The sequence below is a fragment of the Neoarius graeffei genome, chromosome 5 (genome assembly GCF_027579695.1).
Source record: "Neoarius graeffei isolate fNeoGra1 chromosome 5, fNeoGra1.pri, whole genome shotgun sequence".
NCBI lineage: Eukaryota > Metazoa > Chordata > Actinopteri > Siluriformes > Ariidae > Neoarius > Neoarius graeffei.
Genome location: NC_083573.1, coordinates 42762629 through 42781833, shown reverse-complemented (window position 1 = coordinate 42781833; position 19205 = coordinate 42762629). Strand labels below are relative to the sequence as shown.

The 19205-nt window shown below is 43.4% G+C and overlaps 1 protein-coding gene across 3 annotated transcripts in view; it reads left to right on the top strand.

Moving 5' to 3' along the window:
* Window positions 1-19205, top strand: part of ankib1b (ankyrin repeat and IBR domain containing 1b) — a 161228-nt gene that overhangs the window by 106905 nt on the left and 35118 nt on the right. For all 3 annotated transcript variants that reach the window (XM_060921740.1, XM_060921738.1, XM_060921739.1), the window contains exons 6-8: window positions 5082-5290; window positions 18121-18209; window positions 18401-18545. In XM_060921740.1, coding sequence (XP_060777723.1) covers window positions 5082-5290; window positions 18121-18209; window positions 18401-18545 — 443 coding nt within the window. The remainder of the gene's footprint in view (window positions 1-5081; window positions 5291-18120; window positions 18210-18400; window positions 18546-19205) is intronic.

Here is a 19205-nt window from a genome sequence, read left to right as displayed (position 1 = left end):
GTGAGGCGACAGTACCGAAATGGAAACGTTAAAATACTGGTTCTGCTAAAACTGTTTTCTCTGTTCCTATTCTGAGCTGTGGTTGGCAGTGCTTTCTGTCAGTTCTGATGCGGTTTTTGATATTCGACTGTTTATATATTAGACTACATTCACATTTCAAGCCTCATTGTTCATCTTCGGATTTGCCCATCTTGAAGATTCACATTCGTAATTACAAGTAACCTGTATCTGCCTGTAACGTGAACACATCCGTCCTCCGAAACAGCGCACATGCCCACGTTGATACGTTTTTGCATGAGTCATCTGCACAAAACGTCATATTTGAGACAACTCATGGTATTAAAAATGACTAAATGGATGCACTAGTAACTAATGTATATATTGTATGTTGTGCTGGAGGACGGTAAACATTTCATCAGCTGCCAGTGCTGGCTGATTCATGTCACATGGCTACGAACTGGATACGCATCTGATCTAGGACCACATATGAAAGTGACTCACATCTGTTTTAATAAGCTCATATTTCTGTGTCCACACAGCCCTGAAAACATCAGATCTGTCTCACACTAAGCCCATGTTTACATTAGACCGTATCAGCGGGTCATCAGATTAACGTTTTTAAAACGGTTAGTGTGCACACAGCAACACCAATACACGATTTGCGTGCACACAACAATACCAATACACGGATACGCTCGGCTCCGCAGGCATCCTGCGCTCCAAATCACTCCGCCCTGAACAGCGAGTGCCCTCTGGAGGGTGCGCACTCCGGCCCTGCGCAGCTCACACAGCGCGCGAGTGAAGTGAACAAGCCGTGATTCGGGACTGAGCCGCTGTGTGTGTGATCCCAGCGCATATCACTTACTACTTGCAAGTGGAAGGATGGCAAGCCTAAAGACAATCATAACTACACAATGGGCAGTGTTTGCATCAGTATTTGCAGTATTTTCATACTTTTATACTCTTTAATGAAAGGTGATACAAGGCGGATGTCCGCGCCGTTTTTCAGCAGTCGCGTCACATGACCAACGCCAGCGAATCAGGAAGGTGGATGTCACAGTGACGTTGTCCAATGAGACGCCAGCTAGAGCTCAGCACAGCGTATCCGCGTATTCTCAATGTTTACACAGCACCGGAGCTGACACGATCTAGATTGAATACGTGGACCCTGGCAGATTCCCGTTTCCCGGCGTTTCCAGGCGGTTTAATGTAAACGGACAGTGCATCCGCGAAGAAAACGAGACCGATACGGTCTAATGTAAACGTAGCCTAAGGCAGAAAATCAGATTTGAGTCACTTCAGCCTGGTAATGTCATTATAGCCTCAGCAACTTGCTAGTATATTAGTAACCTGGAAGATGCAGTGAAAACAGAAAAATGACCTCTCCTCTACCTTTCCCCTTCTCTCTATTAAATTTTAAACCTCGCCTTAATTCTGTTAGTAGTGGTGAGGAGTGTTTTTTTTTTTGGGGGGGGGGAGTCTAAAAAAAAAAAAACTTAGAGTAGTGAAGCCGGATATTAATCTCATCTCATTATCTGTAGCCGCTTTATCCTGTTCTACAGGGTCGCAGGCAAGCTGGAGCCTATCCCAGCTGACTACGGGCGAAAGGCGGGGTACACCCTGGACAAGTCGCCAGGTCATCACAGGGCTCCGGATATTAACTGTACTGTTTTAAGTGTTTCACTAAATTTATTACTAAATACTCAGTTAAAAATACTGGGTCCCCGAGTGACTCGGCTAATAACCTGCAGTTTTGATTTAGAAGTTTTGGGATGTGCCAGTGGGGATTCCCTCATGAGGAAGTGGTCCAAGAGTTTAAGGTCAAGTTTTAAATCCATATCGACATATAAATCTGACTAGAGTACGACACCACAGTACTGTGTTAGTTGTTGAGCCTGAACAGGATGACTGAGCATGTCTTGCGTCACAGTTCAGTCAAAACTTTTATATGACTGGACTTTGTGCTTCCCCGGTTAAAAATTGTGCATTAAGCAGATCCTCATTATAAACTGTGGTGTGTGTGTGTGTGTGTGTGTGTGTGTGTGTGTGTGTGTGTGTGTGTGTGAGAGATCTGCTTTAGGGCCTGTTTGGGCCTTATAAAATGCTTTTAATATCCTGTGCATAATCTTTGGACTAGGGAGGTCTAAGGATTCCCATGGGCAGGATTTGGAAGTTCCCTTGAATTTAAGGTTTCCAACGATGATCTTTTCACATAAAATTAGAAGACTAAGTACTAATGAATACTGTAGTGAAATCTTACACGGTGGCCGCGGGTCCTTAAAAAGTCTTGAATTTTCCTAAAATAAGGCCATTATAAAGTCTTAAATTGTCTTAATTTAAGACCACGGGGTTTGAAATTTTTCAATCTTAAATTTATGGAGATTTTACTCAGTCATATCGTTAAAATGTGGTACACTTTGGATGGGGAAAAAGTTTAATCGTTTTTGATGCTCACAATTCTACCACGCAGGCTCCGAATCCACCGGTTGCTAGACACACGCGTGCTTGACAGCCACTCAGTGCCTGATCTGTTGATAATAATAATCTCATCTCATCTCATTATCTCTAGCCGCTTTATCCTGTTCTACAGGGTTGCAGGCAAGCTGGAGCCTATCCCAGCTGACTACGGGCGAAAGGCGGGGTACACCCTGGACAAGTCGCCAGGCCATCACAGGGCTGACACATAGACACAGACAACCATTCACACTCACATTCACACCTACGGTCAATTTAGAGTCACCAGTTAACCTAACCTGCATGTCTTTGGACTGTGGGGGAAACCGGAGCACCCGGAGGAAACCCACGCGGACACGGGGAGAACATGCAAACTCCGCACAGAAAGGCCCTCGCCGGCCACGGGGCTCGAACCCGGATCTTCTTGCTGTGAGGCGACAGCACTAACCACTACACCACCGTGCCGCCCATAATAATAATGATAATAATAATAATAATAATAAGTTCAATTTATATAGCGCCTTTCACAAACCCAAGGACGCTTTACAAAAGAGTTACCACCAAAAAAAAAAAAAATTAGGAAGAATAGTGTGAGGTAAAGAGAAGTTTTCAAGTTGGCTTTGAAGGAAGAGAGTGTGGAACAGTCACGAAGCGATTGTGGTAACGAGTTCCAAAGTTTAGGAGCAGCAACACTAAATGATCTGCCACCCATAGATGCCAATTTAAAACGAGGAACAGTCAGAAGTCCACAGACAGAAGATCTAAGGGAGCAGGAGGGACAGTACAAATGAATTAGCTCACAGAGATGGGAAGGAGCGAAACCATGAAGAGCTTTATAGGTTAACAGCAAGATTTTGTATTTGATCCGGGAGATAACTAGCAACCAGTGCACTTGCTGTAAAACAGGAGTGATCTGAGCAGTGCGCTTGTTGATGGAGGGTAGTCTGAGCCACAATGGGTAAATGTAAATTTAATGATAACTGGCTGCAAGATGCAAAATACTCGTGGTGGCTGTAAGACTTTTAAGTCGGGCACAATGGGGATAAGAGCGGTGGACTCTCATATGAAGAGCGCCAAGCACGTTGCTTTTGCTAAAGGCCGCGAGCATCAGCCTCAAATATCCGACTTCAGCGCTGCCACCACTAACGGTCGTGGAGAAGAGGGTAGATCTGCGAGGCTACCGTCGTCCGACATTCGAACAATGATTGTACTGTACAATGAGTAAGAGTGTTGTCTTGTTTATGTAATGGCCCTTTTCCACTACCCTTTTTCAGCTCACTTCAGCTCGCTTCAGCTCACTCCAGCCCGACACGGCTCGCGTTTCGACTACCAAAAACCAGCACGACTCAGCTCGCTTCAGCCCTGCTTAGCCCCTAAAACTCGCACCGTTTTGGAGTGGGGCTGAAGCGAGCCAAAGCAAGCCGAGTGAGTCTGGGGGCGTGAGCAGACACTCCCCTGCGCGCTGATTGGTGAGGAGTGTCCTCACATGCCCACACGCCCCGCGAGCACGCTGGGATCTGTAAACACCGTAAACCCGGAAGAAGAAGAAGAATTACGAATTACGAGAATTTCTGAAGCCTTGTGCGCCTCGCCTCATCTATACGCTCTTGCCAGTATCTGTTGGCGTTGTCGGTGACAACAAGCCACAGCACCAAGACCAACAACACTAACGACTCCATGTCCTCCATGTTTATTGTTTACTATCCGGGTCGTGAGACTACCGCTTAAAAGCTCACTGATGTCACTGTTTGCGCTGCTTAACGACATCACGTGACATCCACCCACTTTCGCTAACTCCACCCAATGTGTCCACCCACTTCCAGCCAGCACGGTTCAGCGCGGTTGTAGTCGAAATGCAACTCCAACAGCCCCGCTCAGCTCGACTCAGCACGGCATGGCTCAGCCGCGTTTGTAGTGGAAAAGCGGCATAAGAGAATATTGTGTGTGTGTGAGAGAGAGAGAGAGAGAGAATATGTTCTATTGCGTGCATGTGAGAGAATAGTATTGTTCGTGTGTGGGTATCGTTCCGAGTGTTTTAAGAAGTGCAAGTGAGCATACCTTTCAAGTGAGTGAGCCGAAGTTTCAGGCGTACGTGCATTCACATTGTTTAACTGTTGTTTTCTGCATTGTTGTTTGACCAAAGATGGAATTGAACAATTCTGCTTACAATGTGACTCCCCAAGCAGAGAAAATAATAATTAAAAAAACCTGTTGCATTGGATTGTGTGTGACTTCATTCACATTTTCACATTGTTACATTGGATTCAAACGTTGTGACCGGATTCTGATTGTCACCTACTTACAGGTTTATCCGATCCTTATATTGCGTTCTGAGTGTGTGAACGCCTGTCAAGGAAAAGAAATGAAGTACTTCTACTAGAATAGTGTTTTCTGGTGAATGTTTACAAGAACAATAAGTTACGTTAAATTATATAGTTTTTTTTTTTTTCAAAAGAGTACGTTTTTGTGTGACTTTAGATTTGGTCTTAATTTTTTTTGGAACATTTGTATGAAAAAGTCGTAAATTTAACTTGGACAAACCTGTAGACACCCTGTCTTATCATTTTGGAGCAGTATGATCTATCGGGTAATGCTGTAATATGACCCACTGTACTACTTCTACACAGATTGGGACAGAGAGAAGCTTCTCGAGGCGTGGATGTCCAATGCTGAGGACTGCTGCCAGCGCTCTGGGGTTCAGATGCCTACTCCTCCACCCAAAGGCTATAATGCTTGGGATACACTACCCTCACCCCGAACGCCACGCACCACCCGCTCCTCCATCACATCGCCTGACGAAATCAGCCTCTCGCCCGCTGATGACGACCGCTCCCTGGTGAGAAAGCAGAAACACTTTTTTTTTGGTATGGAAGCTGTACAAGTCTGTGTTTTAATGGTGTTCTAGCTCTGTCTCGGTGAGTCATGCTGTAGGAGGGAGGTGTCAGTGTCATTTTTACGGTTAGGTCTGTTTATGTACACTAGTGTACACTCCGATTAAGCAGACAGACTATTTCCCAATTTGTCCACTTGGAGGAGGTTTTGTGAGAAATTTGCAGAGCAGGGTTTCTCAACCTTTTCTACTTCAACAGGGTTTCCGCGGAGTCTTAAAAAGTCTAAAATTTGATAAGGCCAAAAAAAAAAAAGTGTGTTTCCGGTAACCCGACCGATCGAGAATTTCCGCGTCGAAATTGCCGACCGTAAAGTTTTTATTACAATATTTTAGTGTAAGCGGCGTTAGTTTGTCATAATTTTTTGTTTCAACGCATTCAAGTTGTGAAAGAAACGATAAAAAGTAAAATGTTTCGCCACTTCTATCAGCCCTCCTGCATAAACATGGAAGCGCACTTGTATACTGAAGGAGGAAGGGAAAACTGAGCCGAGCCGCCATTTTGAATCCTCATTCACGGCTGTAATGCAAATTGCTTCCTCTTCAGTATACAAGTGCACTTCCATGGCAGGGAAAAACACTACATTTTGCTGCCTATGTAGTCCCCTATTTATACAAATAGGAGTCATTCAGGATTCAGCCATGTTTTTGCTCGGTGTTTCTGCTCGACCCAAGTTCTACAGTAGGCTAGGCGAGGCCGTCTGCTTTTAATGGAAGTAGCCTAGCCTAGGACGTTATTTTCACGTTATTTCTTGATAAGGTGTTTTCACGTTATTACATGAAAATATAATGAAATAATGTGATAATTTCGTATCATGAAATTACGTGATGTTATGTTATTACATGATAAATATATTGTAAAAACGTGATAACTTTGTTAATATCTTTTCACGTAATTACTTGATTCTAAGCTAATTTCTTTTGAGTGTGGCAGCAGTACGCTTCCGTAGATCATAACTCGAACTCTTGCGATATTTTTTTTTATTCGTTTAAAGATTTAAAACACTTTTATTTTATTATGATGTGTGGTATAAAGGATTCTGTGCCAAAATACTATTTTTTAAGATGTTTACTTGTGTTAATTTTTTCAAACAAAATTTTAAAAAAATTAAGAAAAAAAAACTTTTTCCTACCTACCGACCTTATTTTAGTATTTCATGTTACCTGAAACACACTTTTTTTTTTTTTTGGGGCCTAATCCTAATTTAAGGCCTTAAAAAGTCTAAAATATGAGCATATTTTGCATTGTAGGTCTTAAATGTAATTTTGTGAAGTCTTAAATCCTTACGTCCATTTACCCCATTCGCATTTTTTTGTTAAATGCGTTGGTGATATTCATAATTAGTCATTTAGGCTAGGCCTACTTAGTATCAGTAGGCTACGCTGCAAACTACAAATGAGACACAGTGGAATCCGGCGTCTAGGCACAGGGCATGGTACGCGCGCATTTAGATTGTAGAGCCTAAAAGAAGCGAGGGAGATTGTCACGGTTTGTAGCAAAATGGGCAAATGCAAGTTTAACGACTGCTGGCTTGAACGCAACGATTTCGTAAACTGGTTAAAACATGTACCAAGCAATCCGTTTGAGGCGTACTGCACATTGTGCAAAAGAACACTCAAACTCGGCACCCTGGGTGTAAAGGCACTGGAATCGCACGCGAAAGCGGAGAAGCACCAGGCTGCCCATAAAAGTCTGCAACAATCGCATGCCATCACTCAATTTTGTTCACCATTGTCAGGTCCAAGCACATCTCGAGACGGTGTATCAGCTAACTCCGTGCAAACTGTAACGTTACAACACACAAACCGTACGGAATCGAATGCCTCATCCTCAAGTGATTTGCGGGATGTCTTTGGCTCCACTGCAACTTAGTTACTCATTAATGCAAGAGCGCACCCTAGGGATGTAATGAGTTCATTGGTGAATGATAATAAATTTTGTTATTTCGAAAGTAATTCAGGCTCTCCCAATTTTCTTTATTTTTTTTTGTGTGGCATAAGTCTTAAATTTAACCTGTTATGGTCTTAAAAAGTCTTAAATTGAACTTGTTCAAGCCTGCAGAAACCCTGTTCAAGGTCCAACAATTCATACTTGTAACGAGTCGGGGCCCATTAAAAAAGATCCCCAATTATTTTGATTCATCTATTCTATTAGAATCTAATAATCTATTGTAAAGTGTATTAATGGGATGCAACATCACTCTCTGTTACAGATGGAAGCCCAGGAATTAAATAAATACAATATAAACAAACTGTTTTTAATTGTAGGTATTGTATTTAAAACTGTATGGATGTGCCAGAAGCCAAACCATGCATGCAGGGCATTCTCAGTCAGAAGGGATTAATGATCCAAAAGTGGAGTCTGGTCCATTAACACAAGAACTTATTGCCATGTTTGTGTTCAGCAAACAAGCAAGTTATTAACACCAAGACGTACACTCAAAAGAAGTGGATATAGAAACCACTCAGTGGGATTAGATCCTTACACGCTAACAAAGAAGGATTTTTCCTACGAGTTGGAAAATTATCTATCCATTGAGTTCCCCGACATCTCAAACTACCTGGTGCTGCAGACATCGTTCTACACGGGGGGACAGATGGAAACCTGGAAGAGCATGGAGGGGTACAACTTTTTATATGTGCCTGGGTTAAAGATCTGGGGATCAGGACACTGCAAGATAGACGGCAGTAGATGAATCTAGGTGCAGGAAGAGTGTTTATTAGCAGGCGTGATATTTACAAATGCAAACCAAAGCAGAGTCATAAAGCAGAGTATTTAAACAGTCATAAAGCAGAGTATTTAAACAGTCATAAAGCAGAGTATTTAAACAGTCATAAACATGGCTAGAAACAAATGGGACAGTGATGTTGATACTTCACAAAGCCTCTGTGAAAACGGAGTCTATATCTGTGCGTGCTGGTTGTGCTCAAACCAGTATCAGGTGTTTCCCATAACGACCGGGTCCCAAGTGCGTGGCCGCTCGAGCTGCACCAGACTCAAGCGCACAAAGGCGTGACAAATGTTCACCTGCTGTGTGACCACAACTTTTAGCTCACGTGTATATCGCCACCAAAATGCCTCATTTTCATCGATAACCCATCGCAAAACATTGCGAGCTGTCGTGTGACCGTAGCTTAATGAGGCAGATGTGACGTCGGATGCAACCCAGCAATTGTATTTTACTACGAGTTAAACTTTGCTTCAATTTGGAGAAAAAAAAATCGCGGCCCACCAATGGACCGCAGCCCAGTGGTTGAGAAACACTGCATTAGACTGTTTGTTTGATGGTAACTGTATCTCAGTATTTTTCACAATATCTGCTGATCGGTTTTGAGGATCACAATGTACTCAGTTAGCACTTTATAGATTCGTTCTAGTGAGCCTTTTCTCTTATACCCTGTCCACACTAGGGATTTTGTACCGATACGATACTACTTTCGTACCGCAACACCTGTCCACACTAGCAACTATAGACCCTTTTCAGTCACGTGACCTTCGTAAACGCGACCGCCATTTTGGACATGTAGTGGACTTCGGCTCGAATCGGTTTGAATGCGAGGAAGGCGACAAACATAAAAGAAAAAGGAGCGAGATGCAGAAAACTGTATTTACTAGTTTACTGTAATTATGATCTGGCAGCTATTTACACCGGATCCAGTGTAAATAGCTGCCGGAGCCAACGTCCGAGCTTGCCGGAGCGCGCTCCGGCCGGCCGCGAGCGCGCGCGCTCCGGAACCTTGGACGTTGGCTCCGGCAGCTATTTACACTGGATCTGGTGTAAATAGCTGCCAGATCATAATTACAGTAAACTAGAATGGAATGTTAACAGCAATGTAATGCCTTTTCTGGCTAATTTTATTCGTCTTACCTCCAACAAAGTGGTCACTACACAAGCGCTGGTATGCCGCTATCCATCTTCTCCGTCGGTCAGCATCTACCAGGATCCGATAAAATGATAACCCTTGCCTTGTTTGTTGATGGTTACTACATCCAGGTGCACAACAATATAGTGGCATGATGGAAGTCTTGCTGAAAATAAACACTTTCTTTGCTGCCGTTCCTCAATGTTGGCTGTGGTAAACTACTGGTAGTACATGTCCAAAATGGCGGCCGCGTTTGTCGTGACGTCACGTGAAAAGGGTCCATACCGGTACTGTAGCGGTATAACTGTATCGGTACGAAACCCACAAATGCATGGTTTTTGTACCGGTACAGTAGCACTTCGCTGTAGTGTGGACAGATGAAGCAGTTCTGTATCGATACAAATATAATGTGCATGCGCAATGAACCATTCCTACTTCTTCCGGGTTATTCATACAATACAATACGCACGTGCTTTCCACAATTCGCTTTCTTTGTTTCTTTCTCAACTGCCTCGCGCGTTTTATACGATTCGACTGAATAAATGACCACCAGAAATACAGACTGTACACTGACAACAAAAAGCACACACACGTTGTTTCATCCGCCATATTCTCGGAAGGAAGTTACTCGATAACCACGGAAACATTTCGCGCACGCGCATTTCAACTACCGTGAATGAAAACCGCAACCATTTCTCGCTAGTGTGGACAGATGCACTAAACTGTACCGGTATACTTTGTATCGATACAGTTATACCACTTTCGTACCGGTATAAGTGTGAACACAGCTTTAGAAAGACGGTAGCTTGAGCACAGTCAGTCTATGAATGGATCAGTCGACACTGTAGTTAAACAATGACTTTTTTACACAGTGACCACTTGTATATTCTATACTGTAGTAAAACCACAGTGTTCAGGATAGAGGAGCTTTTTAGTAGATGACTGAATGGACAAGATGATGTTTGACATGACAAATGCGCTGTTTCATCCAAGTCTTGAGTCAAATAAAGTGCACACGACAACTTTTGAAGTCTCAGACTTGCTCAGCTACTCGCCTGCCATTATTTAATCGGTTCTTTCTTCCATGTAGTGCTGAATAGAATAGAATAGAATGCCTTTATTGTCACTATACACATGTACAATGAGATTAAAGCATCTCCAATAACAGTGCAAAACAGTGTGGAGAGAGAGAGAGAAAGGGGGGAGAGAAAAAAAAAGGGGGGGGGGGGTAAGGTGCACAGGCCTGAGGTGTATGTGTTGTGTTGCACATTATGGAGTGAGATATTGCTCATTGCACATATAAATTATTGCACAAAGAGAGTCACATTATAAATTATTGCACGAGAGATTCACATTATAAAATAAAATATTACACATTTATGAAGTATTGCAAGGTAAGGTAGGTGCACAGACTTGGTGTGTGTAAAGGCCTCTGCATGCTCTTGCGACAAGGCTTTCGCAGATAGCTTTTCACAGACAGTTGTAATTTATTGTTGAGCGGGGGAATAGGCGTGCGCGATGTTATTCACCGGCACAACGCAAGGGGGCGCGAAGTCGCTAGGAGTAGTTGGTGGGTGTGGTTAGTGGAGTGTTTATCCTCCGGTTACTTATAATGACTAGAACTTTTTTTTTTTTAATAATGACTAGAACTGGAGTCGTATAGATGTACGTACTTCCTCAATCAACCGCTCTTCATGCTGCTCCATTTTCGCTCGTGTTTTTAAAAATGCCGGTCGTGAAAACAAAACAAACCGGAAAAGTAGGGAAGCGGAAGTGCGTGTACAGCGGGTAGAGTGGACCAATCAGAGCCCTCTTGTCTGCGGCGCTGTCTGCGAGGCTTCTGCGGTGGTCACAATTTTTGGGAGGTGCGCGCAGAGCGTCTGCGAAGGTGGGGGGGCTACGCAGACACTGTCTGTGACACCGTCTGCGAGGACTGAGTTGTCAGCATAAATTGGCCTTTAGGTGCACAGTCCTGAGGTGTATGTGCTGTACGTAAGGTGCACAGTCCTGGGGTGAGGTGAATGTGTTGTGTTTCACATTATGGAGTGAAGTATTGCACATTATAAAAGTATTGCACATAGAGAGTCCCTTATAAAGTACTGCACATTATAAATTATTGCACGAGGACAGTCACATAGTAAAATAAATAGACTATAAAGTCAGAGCATATCCGAGTTCAGGGTGGTTATGGCTTTTGGAAAGAAGCTGTTTTTGAATCAGTTTGTCTTTGTCCTGATGCACCTGTAGCGCCTCCCTGAGGGCAACAGGTCGAACAGATCAAAGCCAGGTTCGATCTGTTCGACCTGGCTTCTTTAACTCCTCGCTCATACCAACGATCTTCTCTGGCTAAAATGCGTACGTTACAATCCTGAAATGAGTGTCCTTTGTTGTTAAGATGAATGTAGACAGCAGAGTCCTGGCCTGAGGAGCTGGCTCTCCTGTGTTGAGCCAAGCGCCTGTAAAGAATCAGCTTTTCTTTAACTCCTCGTTCAAGGAGTTAAAGAAGCCGGGTTTTTTTTTTGCTGTGTACACTACAAACTATTACAACCAAGCTCTTGTACAGCACAATTTTTTCACTTGAAGAGATCGGTCATGGGGGAGCTTTTTAGTAGATGACTGAATGGACAAGATTCAGTCAAGATTTCTCAGATAGATACATTTCTGGTCTATCTGAGAAACTCAGGAGGATCTTCTACAAACACAACATTCCGGTACATTTCAGACCCAGTAACACCCTGAAGCAGAAACTGGTCCACCCTAAGGACAGAATACCCAGAGACAAACAGGACAACGTAGTGTATGCAATTCAGTGCAGTGAGGGATGCACGGACTCGTATATTGGGGAAACAAAACAACCGCTTTACAGGCGCTTGGCTCAACACAGGAGAGCCAGCTCCTCAGGCCAGGACTCTGCTGTCTACATTCATCTTAACAACAAAGGACACTCATTTCAGGATTGTAACGTACGCATTTTAGCCAGAGAGGATCGTTGGTATGAGTGAGGAGTTAAAGAAGCCATTTTTGTCAACCTGGAATGGCCATCACTGAACAGAGGTGGTGGTCTAAGACATCATTTATCAACCATCTACAATGCGGTCTTGGGCACACTTCCCAGACGGCTGGGTGCACGCCAAGACCCGGCTGTTTTCGGTGACTCACAGGAGGACAGAGAGAATCAGCTTTCCATTGATCACCCTAACGGGCAATCCTTTGATCACCCTAATGACTCGCCGGTCACACCCAGCCTCCAGTGACCCACACCAATATGATGCCTCAACGACACCTTAGATGAGCTTGTCATCAGAATTCTGATTCTGATCCATGAGAGGATAAATATCTGATACTCCTTATTAGTCAGACAGAACTGAGGAAGCCTTTCGGATGAGAGGTGAAACGTTTTCAAGAATCTTCAAGCAAGTCCAGTTGCTCTTTTCTACCACTCACAGTTTTCTATGACCTGGATGACTGAGAATCTTCACAGACACGTCATGAAGTGTACTTGAGCCCCGATTTCTGTTTCTCATGAAAATAAACATGCAAGCTGGGTGCATTGGAAGTGGGGGTGGGGTGGGATTCCTGTCTCTGGAGGATATCCAACAAGACAGTGAGGCATCAAGGACTGCTTGAAATTCATCAAACTCTCGTATCCTGTCTTCTAAGATGCCTTCAAACAGCCCCCAGTTGAAGGCAGCATCAATGTATTCTCGATGCTACCTATTACTCATAATTCTGTGTGGCAACTCATTCAAGGAACAGGGGGGAAAAAAAAGATGGCAGACCAGATTTTTCAAAAAAGTGATTTCATATCCAAATACAAGTTTTGGGCCTTTTTTTCCACTTAGATTTTTGAAAAGTTGCCAAGAAATAAACATTGTACTCCCTTATCAGTCTTTGCCTGTAACAAAGTACAACCCTGATTCAAAAAAAGTTGGGACAAAGTACAAATTGTAAATAAAAACGGAATGCAATGATGTGGAAGTTTCAAAATTCCATATTTTATTCAGAATAGAACATAGATGACATATCAAATGTTTAAACTGAGAAAATGTATCATTTAAAGAGAAAAATTAGGTGATTTTTAAATTTCATGACAACACATCTCAAAAAAGTTGGGACAAGGCCATGTTTCCCACTGTGAGACATCCCCATTTCTCTTTACAACAGTCTGTAAATGTCTGGGGACTGAGGAGACAAGTTGCTCAAGTTTAGGGATAGGAATGTTAACCCATTCTTGTCTAATGTAGGATTCTAGTTGCTCAACTGTCTTAGGTCTTTTTTGTCGTATCTTCCGTTTTATGATGCGCCAAATATTTTCTATGGGTGAAAGATCTGGACTGCAGGCTGGCCAGTTCAGTACCCGGACCCTTCTTCTACGCAGCCATGATGCTGTAATTGATGCAGTATGTGGTTTGGTATCGTCATGTTGGAAAATGCAAGGTCTTCCCTGAAAGGGACGTCGTCTGGATGGGAGCATATGTTGCTCTAGAACCTGGATATACCTTTCAGCATTGATGGCGTCTTTCCAGATGTGTAAGCTGCCCATGCCACATGCACTAATGCAACCCCATACCATCAGAGATGCAGGCTTCTGAACTGAGCGCTGATAACAACTTGGGTCGTCCTTCTCCTCTTTAGTCCGAATGACACGGCGTTCCTGATTTCCATAAAGAACTTCAAATTTTGATTTGTCTGACCACAGAACAGTTTTCCACTTTGCCACAGTCCATTTTAAATGAGCCTTGGCCCAGAGAAGACGTCTGCGCTTCTGGATCATGTTTAGATACGGCTTCTTCTTTGAACTATAGAGTTTTAGCTGGCAACGGCGGATGGCACGGTAAATTGTGTTCACAGATAATGTTCTCTGGAAATATTCCTGAGCCCATTTTGTGATTTCCAATACAGAAGCATGCCTGTATGTGATGCAGTGCCGTCTAAGGGCCCGAAGATCACGGGCACCCAGTATGGTTTTCCGGCCTTGACCCTTACGCACAGAGATTCTTCCAGATTCTCTGAATCTTTTGATGATATTATGCACTGTAGATGATGATATGTTCAAACTCTTTGCAATTTTACACTGTCGAACTCCTTTCTGATATTGCTCCACTATTTGTCGGTGCAGAATTAGGGGGATTGGTGATCCTCTTCCCATCTTTACTTCTGAGAGCCGCTGCCACTCCAAGATGCTCTTTTTATACCCAGTCATGTTAATGACCTATTGCCAATTGACCTAATGAGTTGCAATTTGGTCCTCCAGCTGTTCCTTTTTTGTACCTTTAACTTTTCCAGCCTCTTATTGCCCCTGTCCCAACTTTTTTGAGATGTGTTGCTGTCATGAAATTTCAAATGAGCCAATATTTGGCATGAAATTTCAAAATGTCTCACTTTCGACATTTGATATGTTGTCTATGTTCTATTGTGAATACAATATCAGTTTTTGAGATTTGTAAATTATTGCATTCTGTTTTTATTTACAATTTGTACTTTGTCCCACCTTTTTTGGAATCGGGGTTGTAAATTTGTTTGATGATATTTGTGAGGCATCTGTTAGCCAACTAGCTAACTCTTTTTGGTTTAGTTACATGGTGTGCTGACACATTACCGTAAATACTAGCCGAGAAGAAAGTTAAAAATGAGCATCCTTAGAAGATGCCTTGAGTTGAAGGTCCTGTCTTATGAGACACTTGTCTATTATGCCAGCGAGACAATAAGGCAGCAGCCTTCTGTTTCAAACACAGCTGCTGTCTATTCTTGGGTTTCACATGACGTCACATCCGCGTCATTAGTTATTCAAAACTTTAGCTGGTGGTCTACCAAAGCTCAGTTGACAAAGCGTTTGCACAGAGAAGGTGCATTGCTTGCAAGAAAAATGCCTTAGGCTTGTGTTATTTTACGTTGTTCGAATCGATCAAACTGTAAAACTGATAGGTTTCTTCAGGGTTCCACATGAACTAATAAAAAAGGATGAACGAACACAGGATTTCACAAAAAGACGTCGAGAAAGGTGGCTTTTGAACCTCTCACTGAAATCGAAGGGGGCCGAGTCAAACCATGCTTGAGTTTGTAGTGATCGCCTGGTTTACCTGGATTACTTTGCACTATGTACCTATTGCACCATTTTTTTTGTTTGTTTGTTTGTTTGTTTTGTGTATACGCTTTTTATCTGTTTTGTACTATGAGAGCTAAGTGAAACTGGAGTCAGATTCCTCGTGTGTCTCCACATACCTGGCAATAAAAGTGTTTCTGATTCTGGTGAAAGGTTTGTATTTCTCTCTCAGCTATGTCCTTAGTGTTTTCCAAGTACTTTTCTTGCTATGTGTTATTTTGTTTTTGTTTTTTTAAGTCATGAAGCGCTAAAGTCCCCAGCTGTTTCTTTGTTTACTCCTCACAAAGTCCATATGCATGAAGGTTGTGACAAAATTCTTACCCAGCCATACAGTTACAATGCGCAGTGATCACGTTGCCGTCTTATTTAACTAAGATCCAGGTCTTTAAAGGGGTTTCTGATGATCTTGGAATGATTTACCTGAGAGATAAGAGCCAACACGAGTGAGAATCAAGGAAACTGTTGTTTGTTTACACTTCAACTTGCAGTGCTTTGTTGTAAAGACGCGAATGAAAAGCTTAAAAAATAATAATACCTACACGGGCAAAAACAATACAGGATTCATTCGGCAGCGACTTGATCCCGAGGCCCTTTACCCAGCCACATACCAAAAAAAAAAAGTTGTAAGCCTCCATACTCTTCCACGCTTTCATCTGTTTTGCGGTGTAGAAGGACGTCTGCAACACCAGATAGTTCGAGATGTCGGGGAACTCGACTGAAGGGTAGTTTTCGAGATCGTATGACAAATCCTTCTTTTCCAGACTGTAGGGGTCGATTCTATTGCACAGAGCAATCTTCTGAATATATCTAAAGCGATCAGTGGCTTCTAGATTATAAGCGTACTCTGATAACTTATCGCTAGTTGTTTGCACTTTGGCAGCTGTTTTAGTTTATTAGACTACCAGCTGTTTTACTGGAAGTGAAATCGCTAAGAAAAGTCACGTGACTGAAACCCAAGAATCTGGTGACTTTTGGCTGTGGTGGTTGATTCTACACTATTTCGCATGGAAACAAGAAATAAGAGAAATGTGGCGGAAGGTTTGACTGGTAGAACGTAAGCAGAGAGAAATGCCTGTTCTGCAAAGAGAACCAGAAGTATCGTCGTCGTCAGGAATCATTTTTATTTTTAATTTTGCTGTTCCCAACAGTCATTTGGGTATGATATGCAACATGTAAGAACAACGTTATTGTGCTTACATTTTGCTCTCACCCACACAAATAGATGGATGAGACTTGGATTCAGGGATCTGCTGTGTTTGACAGCAGATGAATTTGTTTTCCTCTCAGACTGTCACTGGTGCTCACGCTGCACAAATCATCTCATCTCATTATCTCTAGCTGCTTTATCCTGTTCTACAGGGTCGCAGGCAAGCTGGAGCCTATCCCAGCTGACTATGGGCGAAAGGCGGGGTACACCCTGGACAAGTCACCAGGTCATCATAGGGCTGACACATAGACACAGACAACCATTCACACTCACATTCACACCTACGGTCAATTTAGAGTCACCAGTTAACCTAACCTGCATGTCTTTGGACTGTGGGGGAAACCGGAGCACCCGGAGGAAACCCACGCGGACACGGGGAGAACATGCAAACTCCGCACAGAAAGGCCCTTGCCGACCACGGGGCTCGAACCCGGATCTTCTTGCTGTGAGGCGACAGCGCTAACCAGTACACCACCGTGCCGCCCCTGCACAAATCATATTGAAAATATCCGCATGAGTGACATGTGAGTTTCTCAGTCTGTATGACGAGGCCACTCGCGCTAAATGAGCAGTCACCACGGGACAGTGCAGCGGGAATCGGTGTTGTAGTCGAGTCACTAAACCTCGAGTCCGAGTCCAGTCTCGAGTCCTCAGTGTTCAAGTCCAAGTCATTAAAGAAAATTTCAAGTCGAGTCCGAGAACAAGACTCCAGCTGCACCATTTGACGGTGGCTGTTGCCGCCTTTATGTGAAAGCATCTCTGCTGCTGTTGGACTAACGTTACTGCTCGACTGCCCCATTTTAGTTAATACACCACAGATAAAAAGCTTGTTCATCAGTCAGCAAGCCCCGCCCACTATCAACAGGGCAAATAACATGAGAGAGGGTTAACACTAGCTAGTTCATCAGTCAGCAAGCCCCGCTATCAACAAAGCAATGAACATAGTGTGTCACTTCCTTCTCTGGGTGGAGTATTTCCAAATGACGATTGAAGTTTGAGGTTGTCCCCGTCGTCTCCTCGATAGTTCTTCTACATATGGAATGCACAGCAGTGCATTTTTTTCCCACTGCACGAGAAGTCTGTCTAAGCAAAGCGGATGATCCTAGGGGCTTCTCTCCAGGCATTTTAGCGCCATTAACATTAGTTTGTTCCTGATTGTTCCTGAGCATGACACATGAACAGGTGAATGTGCATTCTCTTGGACAAAATGAACATAAAATGAATGTAGATATAAATATCTTATGCCAAATTATTATGGCGTGTTACAAAAAATAATGAAAAAATCCGAGTCCTTGTCATCAATGCTCAAGTCACGAGTCCTTAAAATTAGGGCACGAGCTGGACTCGAGTACTACAAGCCTGGCGGGAATCGTCCCGAATCTTGGGGGAGGGGTTCAGTGACTGAAATCGAGACTAAACTCGCAATGTGTAACTGATTTAAGCTCTTCTGAAACTAGAGACCTGAATATTGTCTATTCTTATCCACAGCACTTGTATTTCTTTCTGTGGTTTTCCCACTTGGCCTCGTCCTCTTATGGATATGTACCACCTCAAACGTCCTGAAAGCCTCTCACTCTGATTTTTGCTTTGTGTTTATTCTGTCAGTGTGGTATATGTATGTGTGCTGCCTCCATGTTCGAAGAGCCTGTTGATATCCCGTGTGGGCATGAGTTCTGCAGATCATGCTGGGAAAGGTGAGTTGTTTTTACCCCCATTGTTTCACAGCCCATTTGTCACTATTAAAATTAAATTGGGCTTTTAAAACTGATTTGATGCAAGCTGCTAGATGCCACATGGTACTTTGTGACAGCTGTATTATTTTTAGCACTTGGACCAATATGTCCACTAAAGACTGCTTTGTTTAGTGAAGTGTCTTCTCTGGTAGCTTTTTGAACCTGAAAATCCAGGAGGGAGAGGCTCATAACATCTTCTGCCCAGCCTACGACTGCTTCCAGCTGGTTCCTGTGGAAATTATCGAAAGTGTCGTGTCCAGGGAGATGGACAAGCGGTACCTGCAGTTTGATATTAAGGTATTACCTTATCATGGATGACACTAATGGACCCCTTTCACATGACGTCACCGTGCCGCGAGATTTTGTTAGGCGCCATATTGGAAGACCAAGTACATGCACTCACAATATAAAACAAAGTACGAGCGAGAGTAAAGTGACACAATGGATGATAATTCGGGTTATGTGAGTACATTACCAGCTGCAGAAAGGGCACGGTATGCGGAGAAACTGGCTGTGATTGATGGGTTTGACCCATATGATAAGACTCGCGGCAAGGGAGAATGGAAACATAAGGAGGACCGGACACCAATTCTGCCATCTGTTTGCTACCCAGACATTGTAAACTATTTGTTGTTTACACCCAGTGCCTACACTCAGTGTTCGAACTATGCCGATATTTTCGGGGGGTCCCTTTTTTTCCCTTGGGGGGGGGGGGGCGCTTGCGGTTGTCTCGGAGCGCGGATCTCCAAACACATGAGAAGCTTATCTTACACACATCACGCGGACGCCACACCTCCACACACGCATCGCGTCTGAAGTCATAACTCATCAGGGGAAATCGTGTCCGCATTGGCATGTTCAAAAAACAACCTCGCGTCAACAATGATACCACACGCAAGAAAAAAAAAAAACAGTCAGGCTACTCAACAACCAACCTGGCAGCAGCGAGCAAGCCCT